The 13,775-nt window shown below is 41.0% G+C and overlaps 1 protein-coding gene across 5 annotated transcripts in view; it reads left to right on the forward strand.

Annotated features, from left to right (window-relative positions):
- The window catches only part of UNC80 (unc-80 homolog, NALCN channel complex subunit), a gene marked incomplete at both ends in the record, with an annotated part of 242,147 nt that overhangs the window by 200,159 nt on the left and 28,213 nt on the right, over window positions 1-13,775 (forward strand). For all 5 annotated transcript variants that reach the window (XM_082840708.1, XM_082840711.1, XM_082840709.1 and 2 more), the window contains 5 exons: window positions 2,211-2,381; window positions 5,800-5,892; window positions 7,300-7,335; window positions 7,690-7,908; window positions 12,350-12,550. In XM_082840708.1, the coding sequence (XP_082696834.1) occupies window positions 2,211-2,381; window positions 5,800-5,892; window positions 7,300-7,335; window positions 7,690-7,908; window positions 12,350-12,550 (720 nt within the window). The remainder of the gene's footprint in view (window positions 1-2,210; window positions 2,382-5,799; window positions 5,893-7,299; window positions 7,336-7,689; window positions 7,909-12,349; window positions 12,551-13,775) is intronic.

Below are 13,775 nucleotides of genomic sequence, written 5' to 3' on the forward strand. Positions count from 1 at the left end.
ACCATTTTTCTAGATTCCACATATGTGTTAATATACAATATTTGTTTTTCTCTGTCTCTCTTACTTTACTCTGTATGAAGTGAAGTCTTACAGTCTCTAAGTCTGTCCACATCTCTGCAAATGATCCAATTTCATTCCTTTTTATGGCTGAATAATATTCCAGTGTATATATGTACCACATCATCTTTATCCATTCCTCTGTTGATGGACAATTAGGTTGCTTCCATGTCCTGACTACTGTAAATAGTTCTGCAGTGAACCTTGGGGTGCGTGTATCTTTTTGAATTATGGTTTTCTCTGGATATATGCCCGGTAGTGGGATTGCTGGGTCATATAGTAGTTTTATTTTTAGTTTTTTAAGGAACCTCCATACTGTTCTCCATAGTGGCTACATCAGTTTACATTCCCACCAACAGTGTAAGAGTGTTCCCTTTTCTCCACACCCTCTCCAACATTTGTTGTTTTTGGATATTTTGACGATGGTCATTCTGACAGGCGTGAGGTGATACTGCTTTGTAGTTTTGATTTGCATTTCTCTAATAATTAGTGATGTTGAACATCTTTTCATGTGTTTGTTGGCCATCTGTATGTCTTCTTTGGAGAAATGTCTGTTTAGGTCTTCCACCCATTTTTTGATTGGGTTGTTTGTTTTTTTGATCTTGAGCTGCATGAGCTGTTTGTATATTTTGGAGATTAATCCTTTGTTAGTTGCTTCATTTATAAATATTTTCTCCCATCCTGAGGGTTGTCCAGTAGGCCTTCTTGACTGGTTATTTAGCCATTCCAGCACACCACTGGCTACTTGTATTTCAAATAACATCTCTTACTCTGTGGCTTATAATTTTACTCCCCTAAGGTTGTCTTTTGATGAACAGAGCTCTTCATTTTAATACAGTCCAATGTATCACCTTTTTCCTATTTTTTAGTGCTTTCTGTGTCCTCTTATGAAATCTTGGCTAACCCAAGGTTATGAATATATCCCCTTATATGCTAGGTGCTTCTTTGTTTTTATCTTAACATTTAGATTAACAAGCCATCTGGAATTAATTTTGGTATGGTGTAAAGTAAGGGCCAAAGTTTATTTTTCCCATAGAGATATCTAATAGGCAATAGACCCAAGCACCGTTTATAGAAAAGACTAGCCTTTCCCCATTGCATTGCAGTGTCATCTTTGTTATAAATCAAGTATCTGTGGATTTGTTTTGGACTCCTTATTCTGTTTCACATATCTATTTGTCTATCCTTGCACCAATATTATACTGTCTTAATTATGATAGTTTTATAAAAAGTCTGATGTCTGGTAATATGTCCTTTTACAATTATGAAATTTCCATCTTTAACTTACCTTGAAGTCTGTTTTGTCTGACATAATAGTTACATCAGCATTCTTTTGGTGTTTGCTCTTACTTTCACCTTCAACATTTCTATATACTTATATTTAATGTCTCTTGATAGCAAAATATAGCTGAATTTTTAAATTATTCACCCTAGTAAGCAGCCATTTTCATACCTATATCACAGTGACTGTTTCCAGACCAGACTCTTGCTGTAAACTTGCTTAAGCTTTAAGAAGCCAGATTCCTAAAGAAGGGTTTTATTTTGGTTTTATTTTGTTTGTTTGTTTGTTTTGCGGTACGCGGGCCTCTCACTGTTGTGGCCTCTCCCGTTGCGGGGCAACAGGCTCCGGACGCGCAGGCCCAGCGGCCATGGCTCACGGGCTCAGCCGCTCCGTGGCATGTGGGATCTTCCCGGACGAGGGCACGAACCCGCGTCCCCCGCATCGGCAGGCGGACTCTCAACGACTGCGCCACCAGGGAAGCCCAAGAAGGGTTTTATTTTGTCTCAGATTTGTTACAAATTACTGAATGGAAGCTTTGTTGATTTTTGTGAAGCTTGTTTCTCTGATTGACTGAATAGCTCTACCTGTCACCATTATATTGTTCTTTCAACCAATTGTATATATGCTAACTCTCCCAAGTAGATAATATTCTTCCTAAATGCAGAATTTTATCACCTTTTATCCGATGCTTAATTAACTAATTAATTAGTGTTGGTAGATATTTCCAGCAGCTTTAATTACTCTTGACTTGGGTGGTGTGGGAAGGGGATTCAGAGTTTTCCAACTCTCTAGAGGCTTTTCATTTCTCCATGCTCCAGAATATCAAGTAGGATGTAAAAACGTGATTTGTTTTTCTATCTGTTGATTAAAGTCTTCAGATGCTGATGGTCTTGGAAGCTTTGGTGCCATGTTACCTACAAAAGCTAAAGAGGCAAACGTCGCAAGTGGAGACAGGACCCGCTGCCCGAGAGGAGATCGCCGCCATGGCTGCTCTTGCGACATCCCTGCAGGCCCTTTTATACAGCGTAGAGGTCCTCACCAGGTAATCCCATCGGCAGAAATAGCCACAGCCATAAGCTATATGTATCCACCAGAAAGATGAAAATCTCTAAAACCCAGTTTTTATTTACAGATAACTTATCCAAACTCAGCTGAAACTGCAAGCATTCCCTAAGTTGTTTAGATAAATAGTGCTCAGTACTCTAAATAATAATAATGGTGATGACAATAATAATAATAATTGTTAGTATTATTATTCTACCGTGATTGCTAAACACACATTTACATGTAGCTTGCCGAGCTTCTGTGGCAGTTTTAACCCAGCAGTAAACAAATCTTTTGTAAAAGGGCTAATTTAGTGAATATGAAAATGTGATCCACGTTTTTATTAGCTTTTTTTTACGAGACATGAAATGTCTGCAATTTCAGCTAAGCATTCTTTTATTATTTTCCTGTTTGTAAAGAGCTGGGTTTATTTTTACTTTCATTTCAGAAGCTACATAACAAACATAAACTACAAAATTTTATTCTAATGCTAGAATTGATAGATTCTCTATCAGACAGGACTCAAGAGTGCTGAGAGAGGGGACTGAGGGATTCAGGAATGGAAAGGTCAGTTGACACCAGGGTTCAGCCCTAAACAAAGTTCCAAGAAGTTAGCCCTGTCACCAGATTCTTGGGTACAGAAGCAGAGGAATTGAGCTGCCCTGTGTCAGGGAAGGGCTGGATAGATGAGGCCCGGGTGGGCGTTGGCGGGTGGGAGCATTAGCGGGGCCGGGGGGATGTCTGTGTACCAGGGATAGAGCGAGTGGGGGTGGTAGATGCAGGACACTATATAGTGATAGGCTTTCCTTTTCCATTGTCATCTAAAATCAGCTGGAAGGAGACGTTCCTCCCCACGGGTGGAGGTGGGGAAGCCGTCTTTCTGCATCGATGTCTTTGCTTCTCCATCCCATTTGGCCATATTGTTAGCCTAAAATTCTATGTTTACTCCCATCACAGGCACCAACTTCTCCAGCCCCATCTTGCTCAGTTGGTGAGGGGACTCGCTGCAACCCCTCAGTCCAGGGAGGACTTTTCCAACGTGCACCAGCAAGTGAGAGGGGGAGTGAGATTGTTATTCATTAAGTTCAACCTATGTTTAGTTCCTAATCTTGCACTACATTGCCAACCGAGGCAAGCAGAACATAGCCCAAAGCCTTGGGTAGACTCTCTGCTGAAGTGCCCGCGTGCATCTAATCTGAAGGGATGGGAAGCAGTGGAATAGGGAGCAGTGACAAACTGCCGGTGAGAAACAGCCCCCAGTGCTTTGATGATGGTTTCCTGAAAGTCTGAGGGGGAAGAACATTACAAGGAGAAATACATGACTTACACCCTCCCTTCTGCACCCACTTGGTTATGTCACTAGTGCCTTCCTGTGACTAGAGGAGAGAAGAGCAGTCAATTTCCTTCAAGGGCCACTTGATTCTCTCTCTTTACAGTACACAGTGTTGATGCTTTCTATTCCCTTTTATAAGGATAAGTCAATTAACTTCTCCAAAACTGACTTACCAAAAATTCCACAAAGAGTTATGGATGGAGCTCTGACATTTGAAATTCTGTGGCCTTAAATATTCCAGTGTATTTAATATTCAAAAGATGGAGTGGAAGACTAGCCTCATTGGCTGGCTGTAATTATTCACAACAAAATTGGCTCCATTGTTTTTACGAAAAGAAAATGAGAAGAATACCACTTCACTTCCACAGTCCTAATGTAGTTGCTCATGAAAAAAAATTAACCGTTCTTTAGGTAGTAACACAGAAACAAGTATATTACAAGTGTATCAGTATTAGTTTTCCACTGTTGCATAGCACATTACCACAAACTGAGAGGCTTAAAACTGAATGCGTTTATTATCATCGCATGGTTCTGTAGGCCGGAAATCTGGGCAGGCTCAGCTATCTGTCGGCTCAGGGTCTTGCAAGGCCAAAATCAAGATGTCAGTTGGTCTGAGCTCTTACTGGAACGATATGGGGAAAAATCCACTTCTCAGCTCATTCAGGGTTTTGGCAGAATCCAGCACCAGGCCGCTTTAGGTCTGAGGTCCCCTTTCCTTCCTGACCGTCAGCCAGGGGCCACTCTCTGCTGTTGGAAGACACCTGTATTCCCTCTTACAGGGCCCCGCAGTTGTCCAGCCAGCAGGGATGCCTTGAGTCCTTCTCAGACTTCAGATTTGTCTGCCCCTCTCAAGAGAAACTTTCTGCTTTTTAAGGGCTGGTGATAAGATTAGGCCTACCCAGATCATTTCCCTTTTGCCATAGGATGTAGCGTGATAACGGGAGTAACACCAGTGGGGCAGTGGGGGGAAGGTCTTGGGGCTAGCTTTAAATGCTGCCCCCTACAGCAAAGGCACCGAAGAGACGGTCTGGGGCGATTTTTAAAGGGTTACTCTCCAGCCACAACCAGCATACAGAAAATGAGCATGACAAAAGCAAGCTTTAAAGAGTTCGCTAAGCAATTGCTTTGAAAGGGCTTATCTTCCTTTCCACGTCACAGATGACACAGACGCAGTTTACCTATATATGAGCTCATTTGAACCTGTTTCTTAGCATCTATAATAAATTACTGACTTAACAATAGATACTAATTTACTCACTTCCCTGGGTAGTCTTAGGTATAATTTTTTTAAACATCTTTATTGGAGTATAATTGCTTTACAATGGTGTGTTAGTTTCTGCTGTATAACAAAGTGAATCAGCTATACGTATACATACATCCCCATATCTCCTCCCTCTTGCAGTCTCCCTCCCACCCTCCCTACCCCACCCCTCTAGGTGGACACAAAGCACCGAGCGGATCTCCCTGTGCTATGTGGCTTCTTCCCACTAGCTATCTATTTTACATTTGTTAGTATATATAAGTCCATGCCACTCTCTCCCTTCATCCCAGCTTACCCTTCCCCGTCCCCGTGTCCTCAACTCCATTCTCTACGACAGGAATGAAGGCACAGACTTAGGTCTAACTTTGACTAGAAAGATTCTTTCCTTGTTTGATAGTTTCTCAGAAAAACAGAGTGGTTGATTATGGAGCAGGTGGCCTAAATGATGTGTACACCCTTATCTTCTTTTTTTACCGTCTAGAATGGCTAACTTCCTGGTACCTGTGGAATTGAAAAAATGAATCCTTAACTCTCACTTAATCAGCACAGACTTAGAAGTCTGATTTCATGAATGTCTGGTCTGAAGAGTACTTGTTTATTACTCAGGACCAAGAAATGCAAGACCTTAAATCGTGGTGAGCTTATAGACCCTTGGGAATCAGTGCTCCCTTTAAAGTGCCTTCCAGGACAGACTCAGCAGAGGAGTGTGACAGAAAAGGCCAAAGTCTTTATAAGCTTCTAGCTTCAAGCTTGTGTGAGCTGCAGTAACTTGAGGGTTTCATAAGTGTCTCCACTTCTGTGGTTTTGTTACTGTTGTTGCAGGCCCATGACGGCCCCCCAGATGAGCAGGTGTGACCAGGGTCATAAAGGGGCCACCACAGCCAACCACACCATGTCGTCTGGGGTGACTACCAGGTAATTCACTGGCTTTATTCTTCTGTGGTCTCTCAATGTCGTACAACCTGAATCTCAGCTGTTGCGAGTGAAAGGAATCCTGAAAATAGTCGATGTTGAGCGTGAAAATCTCCAAGGAAAAGAGAAGAAGGTGAGAGTTGAGAGTTACACGAAAACACCTAGGCTTTTTTTTTGCAGTTGTCACCTTTGTAAATGAAGAGAAGTAAGCCACCTTCAGAAAGTGGCATTTATGTCCATTTGTTTGTGTGAACATGCAAGATGTTCTCTGCCTCCTGGGTGGTCTTTGAACTATTCCAGTGTTGTTTCACTTGCCTCCAAGAAAAAGGCAAAGGAAACAATAATAATCAGGAGGTGGCTTCTCATTCCAGGGCAGTTGTGCAGAGTCACCTTTCTTTCATCTGGACAGATTTTCTACAGACATTTCATCCAAGCTTTGACTTAGCCCCTTAACTGATGCTTTCACGGTTGTTGACTTAATCACCTTCCCTCTTGGTGCAACTCAGACACTGGCTGCACTAGTTAATACTTTACTTCATTCTCCCTGGGTTAACCTCTAGGTACTCTGAGACAAAAATAAAAGTTTAATTAGCTTCCTCCTCCAAGGAAGATTTTAAGACACAGCAAACCCAAAATCAGCTAGGGAGAAAGTTCTCTTTTCCCAGTATGGAGTAATTAGCAGAGATTATAAGGAAAAACTGAATAATTTTCTATTTTCTCTGAAGCACATTTTTAAGTGCATATCATTATTTATGTAAATTCCCTGCTTATCATATATTTATGTTAAAAATGAAATAAGTTCCAAACTATCGCATCAGATATAAATTATCTGATGGGATAGTCTTACCTCAATTTCTCACATTAGGGGAAAATGATCATATAGGTTTTGAGTAATGAGTTTAAGGGATATTTAGGGGTTTCTCTAAGCTTACTGAGCTATGTTCAACACTAGATGAAAGGTGCCCAGAGAAAGAGGGTCTCTAAAGTCCTTTTACCCATCACTCATAAAGCAAGAAGTCTCTAGAACTGAAAGGAAGTCAGCCATATTTCTTCCTAAAATATAGCACATGATGTTAAAACTGCAACTTAGATTCACCTCACCTTGAAAGTTTCCCAAAATTTCCTTCATTTGACCACATTCCATGAGTGTGTGTGTGTTTTTAGAGTATCTGTCTTTCTACAAATTATCTGGCAGTGGAACGGCGTTCATGGCAGCTGTAGTTGCAGCATATGTGGTAGGCAAATGAAAGATCAAGATTTTATATTTTAGGATTAGCATGTGTGTATTAGGGAGCTTACCAAAATGTGTAACTTCAAAGGCTTCTCATAAGAAAGAGCCGTCAAGAGGCCCCACCACAGGGCCCCTGCTCTTACTCTGATAGTTACGCAGACTGTTTTTCTGACTCCCAGGTACCAGGAACAAGGCGCCAAACTGCACTTTATCAGGTACAGAAAGACAACCTAATTTTGTACTGATTCTGTCATCTTGTGATAATTTGCCTTGTGAGCTGGGTTATGGTTCCGTCAGCTTTCTTTTCATTCAGGCATGGCATCCCACTTCTGCATAAATCCTCAGGAAGTGGCTAATGGAAAGCCACTGCAGTTTGGGATGACAGCCTCTTGCAGGATGATGAACTTTCTCGATCCTTCCGATAAGGTTCTCCTAGGCCCCGCCCTGCTGCTTCATTAACTTGCATGTAATCTTAGGCATCATATTTTTCTTCAGTGTGATACCTTCCTCTCATAGTTGCCCCCCATACACCTTCCCAGACCCCCAGTTAAAGTTTTATAATTCCCCAGAGAAAACCTGCACTTACTGGAGGAAGGGCAGGGCCTTCCCAGAGAGGAACTAGATGAACGGCTTGCTCGGGAGGAGTTCAGAAGACCCCGGGAGTCGCTGCTGAACATCTGCACCGAGTTCTACAAGCACTGCGGGCCCAGGCTGAAGATCTTGCAAAACCTGGCCGGGGAACCGCGGGTCACTGCCCTGGAGTTGTTGGACGTGAAGTCCCACATGAGGTACTGTCCTCATTGTCTCTGCCCCTGAGTGTGCACACAGCTTGGGCCGGATGTCTGGAGGGGGTTGGGGAGGGGTGTATGAGGGGGGGATAAATGTGGGGCAGGATAAAAACTCAAAACTGGCTGAAATTGATTGGTCTCCTGTAGCTTGGATGCACATCAAACAGGGCCCTCTGGGAAAATAGATGTTAAGTCTGTGGAAAAGGATCTTAGCGTGGACAGGGGGAAATGTTCTTAAAGACAGAAAAGCCCAGTTGATATATTTGCTCCTTAATAAAAGAGAGTGAAAGGGAGATTGCATCACCTAAATTCATAGGGAAGTAGCTTTCTTCCACATGCTCTTTACTGCACAAATTCTAATTTTTCACAAGAATCCAACGTCCCCTCTCTCTTATTTTACACAAAAAAATGCACAGCTACTTTCTGCTTGAGGACTTGCTCTGCCGCTACACTCTCTGAGGACTCAGTGAGGGGCCTGCAGGGAAGGAGCAGTTTTAACTCGGAGCCACGCTTTGGTTGAGTCTGAGATCCCTTATATACATATTGTGCATGATAGCCTTCCAATGTTTCGAAAAAGTGTCCTGGTAAAAATTCTGCACTAGATGAGGCCAGTCATCCTTTAAAAATGTGTACTCCTGGTATGTCAGGGAGAGCCCCCAGAATTATATCTCTGTGCACTCATGTTTCCTTCTTCCTAAGGAGATGTCATGTCACTTGTTGCTTCAAACTATAAAGGCTGTGTCTGTATTTTCAGATTCTTAAAAGGAACATGATTCCAGATGATCTTCTATTTAGATTTGTAACAGTTTTTAAAGCATCATAAAAATTCCTTGAAAGGAAAATTCCATTGGTAACAAAATATTCACTTGGAAAGTTTAGTATATCTGTAAAACTAAAGGTAGGCTTAAGTTCTAGCCTTTCAGAAATAACATTGCAATTTGGCAAAACACACCAATTTCCTGATTATCGTCTCTTTTTTTTCTTAAAATGATTCCTCGAAAAATTTAGAAAGTACTAAGTGAGGGAAAATGAGAAGCCAGAAATGTCTGGAGAACACAGGCTCTTTATCCTCCAGACTGATTTCACATTCTCTGAGTTACTGGCACACACCCAGAAGTCTAGAGCGTCACATGTGTTCACACTCCCTGCTGTGCTGTGATGGGGAAGAACTTATTTTGCACTAAGAATTTCAGCTCCTGCACTGGGAAAGGCGAGGAAAGTTTGAAGTGTTAGGCTTCTGTTGCCATAGTAACTCCGTGCTCCATTCAGGCCATCTCCCCTCCTTTCCTACTGATAATGACTAGCTGACCTGAGTAATTGTACATCACATTCCCAGAGTCAGAGAATCACTACTATCGACAGGCATTTTGTGGGAGAAAGGGGAAAAGATTCCTGAAAGATAGGAGAGCGAGTGAAAAGGGGGGGAGGGGAGGGAGAAATCATGATAATGGGTTAGTACCTGTCTTATGTATATCTGTATCTACACTCAAGGGATTTGGAGAGGGGGGAGAGCATGAGTTAGAGAGGCCTGGAGCTCCCTCTAGAGGTCAAACCCTATTAAAGGTTAAATGAGCTCTAGGAGTTCAAATGATTAGCTCTGTGCCTGGCACAGATCTAGGGCTCAATAGATGCTAAGGCTAATGAGAAAGATCCACATGCTGTCCTAGACACTGGGGATGTAAAATAAAGCCCTAGTCCTCAACATGATCACAGTTTAATACGTGAGGCACACGTAAGGATACAGAATGCGGTGTTGCAAGCACTATATATCACATGTATTTATGTGTTTATTATTTTACCAAGTACTTGAGGCAACTCAGAAAATTATATGATGCAAAGGGATACAATTTACAAATTAGAGAGTCGAAACAATGTGAAAAATTAGCAGGGAAATAGTTTATGATAAGATTAGCGTGGGAAATCTACGTGATTTTATCACATTAGATACTATTGATGAACTATAAATTTGACTTTGGGCTTCTGAGTTATCAAAACAACAGGGAGAAACGGCTGATCATAAAATCATCGTGTCAATAAGATAAAACACACAACTAGGTTTTTTTGGTAAAGCAAAATCCCCTTTTTAAAATATGAAGAACAAGAAGTATCTCCTGGTTGAGGCATGTTGAAAGGAAAGAGCAGAGTGATGGGCAGCAGCCTCACCAACATCCCATCACAGGTAAAGGGCCAGTCTCACGTGACTGGATGCCTGGAGGTACCAAAAGCTGCAGAACGTCACGATGCAATTCAGCAAGAGTAACCTGTATGAGCACAGTTATTTCATGGCCTGGATCTATGGGAAGGTAGGCAGAATTTTTTAATGCCAGGGACTATTTAGATGACATCTCCTCTGTTCATGCTATTTCACACCAGCTCTCAATAAAAATGGACCCGTCACGTTCTCTGGCCAAAGAGTTTGCTGAGTTCCACATGTTTTGACCCTACACCAAAGCACAGGGTATAGTTAAGGTTTTCTTTTGTAAATCAAGTACACATTTGGCTGTATGTCAAAGTCAGAGCTAAATATATAAATTTTAGAATTGGGGACCTATAGGGAGTATTTAAAGTCCTAAGAATAGATAGTATCCATCAAGGATAGTATCCATGATTTTTTTTTTTAAAAAAAGAAATGGGACGATATAAAAGATAGAGGAGATAATTGCAAGAAGTACTCGATTTGAATCAAGGAGCCAAGAAGGAGTGTTGAGGCAATCTGTACCCCTGCATTTGCAGAAGTTATGATTGGCTGCAAGGTTCTCAAGTAAAACATTCTTGATTAGATAGAGTTTCTACCCTAAAGGAATTTATTACCTCATTTTCTCAGACCAAAGCTGCCACAGCAGCAGAATAGCAGGACAGTAAGCTCTGCAAACGAATTTTTCTCTCTCTCCCCCCTTGCCCACCTCTCTCCAGCTCTCCCTCTTTCCTTTCTCCCCCTCCGTCTCTCCCTTGTGTTCTCAAGATTATTCATGTGATAGTACAGCAAAGACTGTATTAAAGGAAATTTTTGTTTTATGCTGGAAGCATATTCATTTTGTAACATGACCAGAGATGAGAGAAATTCAGTTAATAATCCATCAGATGACACAAATCCAACTCTAAGTATTGTTTTCAAGCTTGAAATAGATCAGTTATTTCTCTAGCATTTCTTAAGGTTACCTAGAAGATAACAAGGGAAAAGAAATCTGTGTATATACTAGATTTGTTGTGGTGGTCACTTCATGATGTATGTGAGTCAAATCATTGCGCTGTACACCAAGAAATATGTGTATATACATATACTTTTATCTGTCAATCAAACGACCTGAAAAGTAAAGCATTATTTTCTGCATGGCACATTTGTGAGAAAGAGATAAACAAAAGAGTGTGAAGACTGTTTAAAACGATTTCTTTAAAACACACACACACACAATTTCTAGAAGGACAATGTGTATGTTCAGTCTGGAGAGAGTATGAGTGGGGATGAAGAGACAGTGACTGTTGATAGTGAAGGGTTGCCATGGAGAAGATGGATTGAATTCATGCTTCCAGATGAAGCCTCATAGGAAAATATTGAGGGAATTTGGGGACCTAATATGAGGAGAGCTTTTCACAGTGTGGATATCCAAAGATGGAATGAGCTGCCTCATGCAGTGGTGAATCCTCCATCCATGGCACTAGTCACACGGAGCAATTGTAGAGCAATCCATGTGGTAGAGGGGCAAGGGCCTAGCTCTGATTCCTATACCAGAGTGCCTGTCAGAATCACCTGGGGTGCTCTTAAGCTGTAGTTCTTTTTAAGCATTTGTCCTGTCTCTCTTGGAGTAATCCAAAGGACTTCTTATTAAAATGCTATAGTTAATACATGGAAAAAAAGGAACGATACAGTATTACCATTGTACTACTTCTAATGAGTTGAGGAATCTGTGCAGTGATCACTAGTAGCCACTGACATCATGAAGAGTGACAGCTGGGAATCACGTACGTCCTGAGGAAAGTACACATCGCCTATGAAGGACACATACCAGAAAAGCAAAACCTAATCTGATCTAGCCCCTGGATCTAACTACCAATTGAATTACATACAGGAGAAATAGGATAAATTAAATGACACCATGGAGATTCAATCAGCAAAATCCAGAGTGCAGGAAATGCTACAGGACCAACAGCTAATTTCTCCAACAAATAAATTACTAGATGTCAAAACAAGAGCAGCAGAGGGGGAACCTACACATTGAAAAGACTTAAGAGATATATCAACCAACTGAAATGTATGGGCCTTATTGTGTCCAGGTTTGTTTTTTAAAACGTTTATTTACAAGTTATGAGATAATGTGGCAGAATGTTCACAGTTTAGGGAGCCAGTGTGCTGGAAGGAGGGTGATTAGCATGGTGCTGTGTGGGAAAATTCTCATGGTGGCTTTCTACGCTTATTCTTTAAAAACAAAACAAAACATTTTAGGTTGGCAGAAATTGCACACTCCCTTCTGAAGTTGGCACCATACGACACCCAGACAATGGAGAGCCGTGGGCTTCGACGCTACATCATGGAGATGCTCCCTATCACCGACTGGACAGCCGAGGCAGTGAGGCCGGCCCTTATCCTCATTTTAAAGAGATTGGATAGGATGTTCAACAAAATTCATAAGATGCCTACTTTGAGGTGAGGAGGCCTCCTAGTCAGCTGTTGGTATTACAAGCTTCAAACTTCAAGTTTGTCATTTGTGAAGGTGGTGGATCAATCTGCAGTTGAATGAATGGCTAAAAAGTGTTCGGTTGGTTATATGTGCAGAGCTAATCAGGTATACGAAAGCATAAGTAGCAGGGTCTATATTTTGAGGAAATAACATATTCTTCAAAAAAAATATATTTATCTTGAAAAATCTATTCACTTCTTAGCTATCAGGTTCCTTATCTGACACACATAAGAAATTCAATGTGTATCCTTCAATTCCTTTTAAAGTAAGGCAAGCTATGCCTTATAAATTAAACAACTAAGGAGAGAAGGAAAATTAGCTTGATGTTCAAAAATGTGTATTTAACATAGTATTTTAGGTACCAGTTTATAGAAATGCCAAGCTTTACAATAATCAGCGAAGCAGCAGCTAAAGAGCTCTCAGGGTTGATAACAAATACCTAATTTTCACCTTTTCACCTAATTCAGGTGGTACTAAATCAATGTTATTGCCACTTGCCCTCCACTCAGTGGCCTGAAATATCAGTTGGTAGCCTTTCTGTGAGCAGATGCCTCCAAACCAGGCTACCTGGAGTTCTGAGCCCAGTTTGGAAACCTATAGCCACAGTGAGAAGATACATCAATTGATAAATGCTAATAAACCCACTAGTTTGGAAATTTCCACTTTGGGTTAGTGAGACCATTTTCTGTCCTGTTAAACTAAACCCCAAATCAATGCAACTCTTGCCCAAGAATCTGTAGCATTTACTGTTCGATTTGTCAGAACTTTTCCAGGTTTTATCCTGTGCTCTTTTCATTTATGCAGCCATCAGAAGCTGTTGAATTTATTTAAAAGAAATTGAAAGATTTTATTCTAATAATGGACAGTTTGATCCTATATTCTTTTCTACCGTGATGATGGATGCCTATATGTTATTTCAAGGTTATTTATTTTAGTAGCATAGAAATGAGTATCCTTAAAGCACTCCTATTTTCTTTAGTGGTCCCAGTGGAACATCTGTGCCTATTGGCAAATGGCCAGTCTTATAAATCTCACAAGGGTGTGTTAAAATAACGTTCCTTCTAAAGATGTTAACATCTCCATAGGCTAACTCATTTGTCATATAACTAAACCCATTATAAAGAACAGCAGTTTCCTAAAAGTAGACGTCTGGATAAATTCATAGACTTGATTAATTGTAGGCAATTTTCT

This window comes from Leucopleurus acutus (assembly GCF_964270905.1).
Source record: "Leucopleurus acutus genome assembly, chromosome: 6".
Classification (NCBI taxonomy): Eukaryota; Metazoa; Chordata; class Mammalia; order Artiodactyla; family Delphinidae; genus Leucopleurus; species Leucopleurus acutus.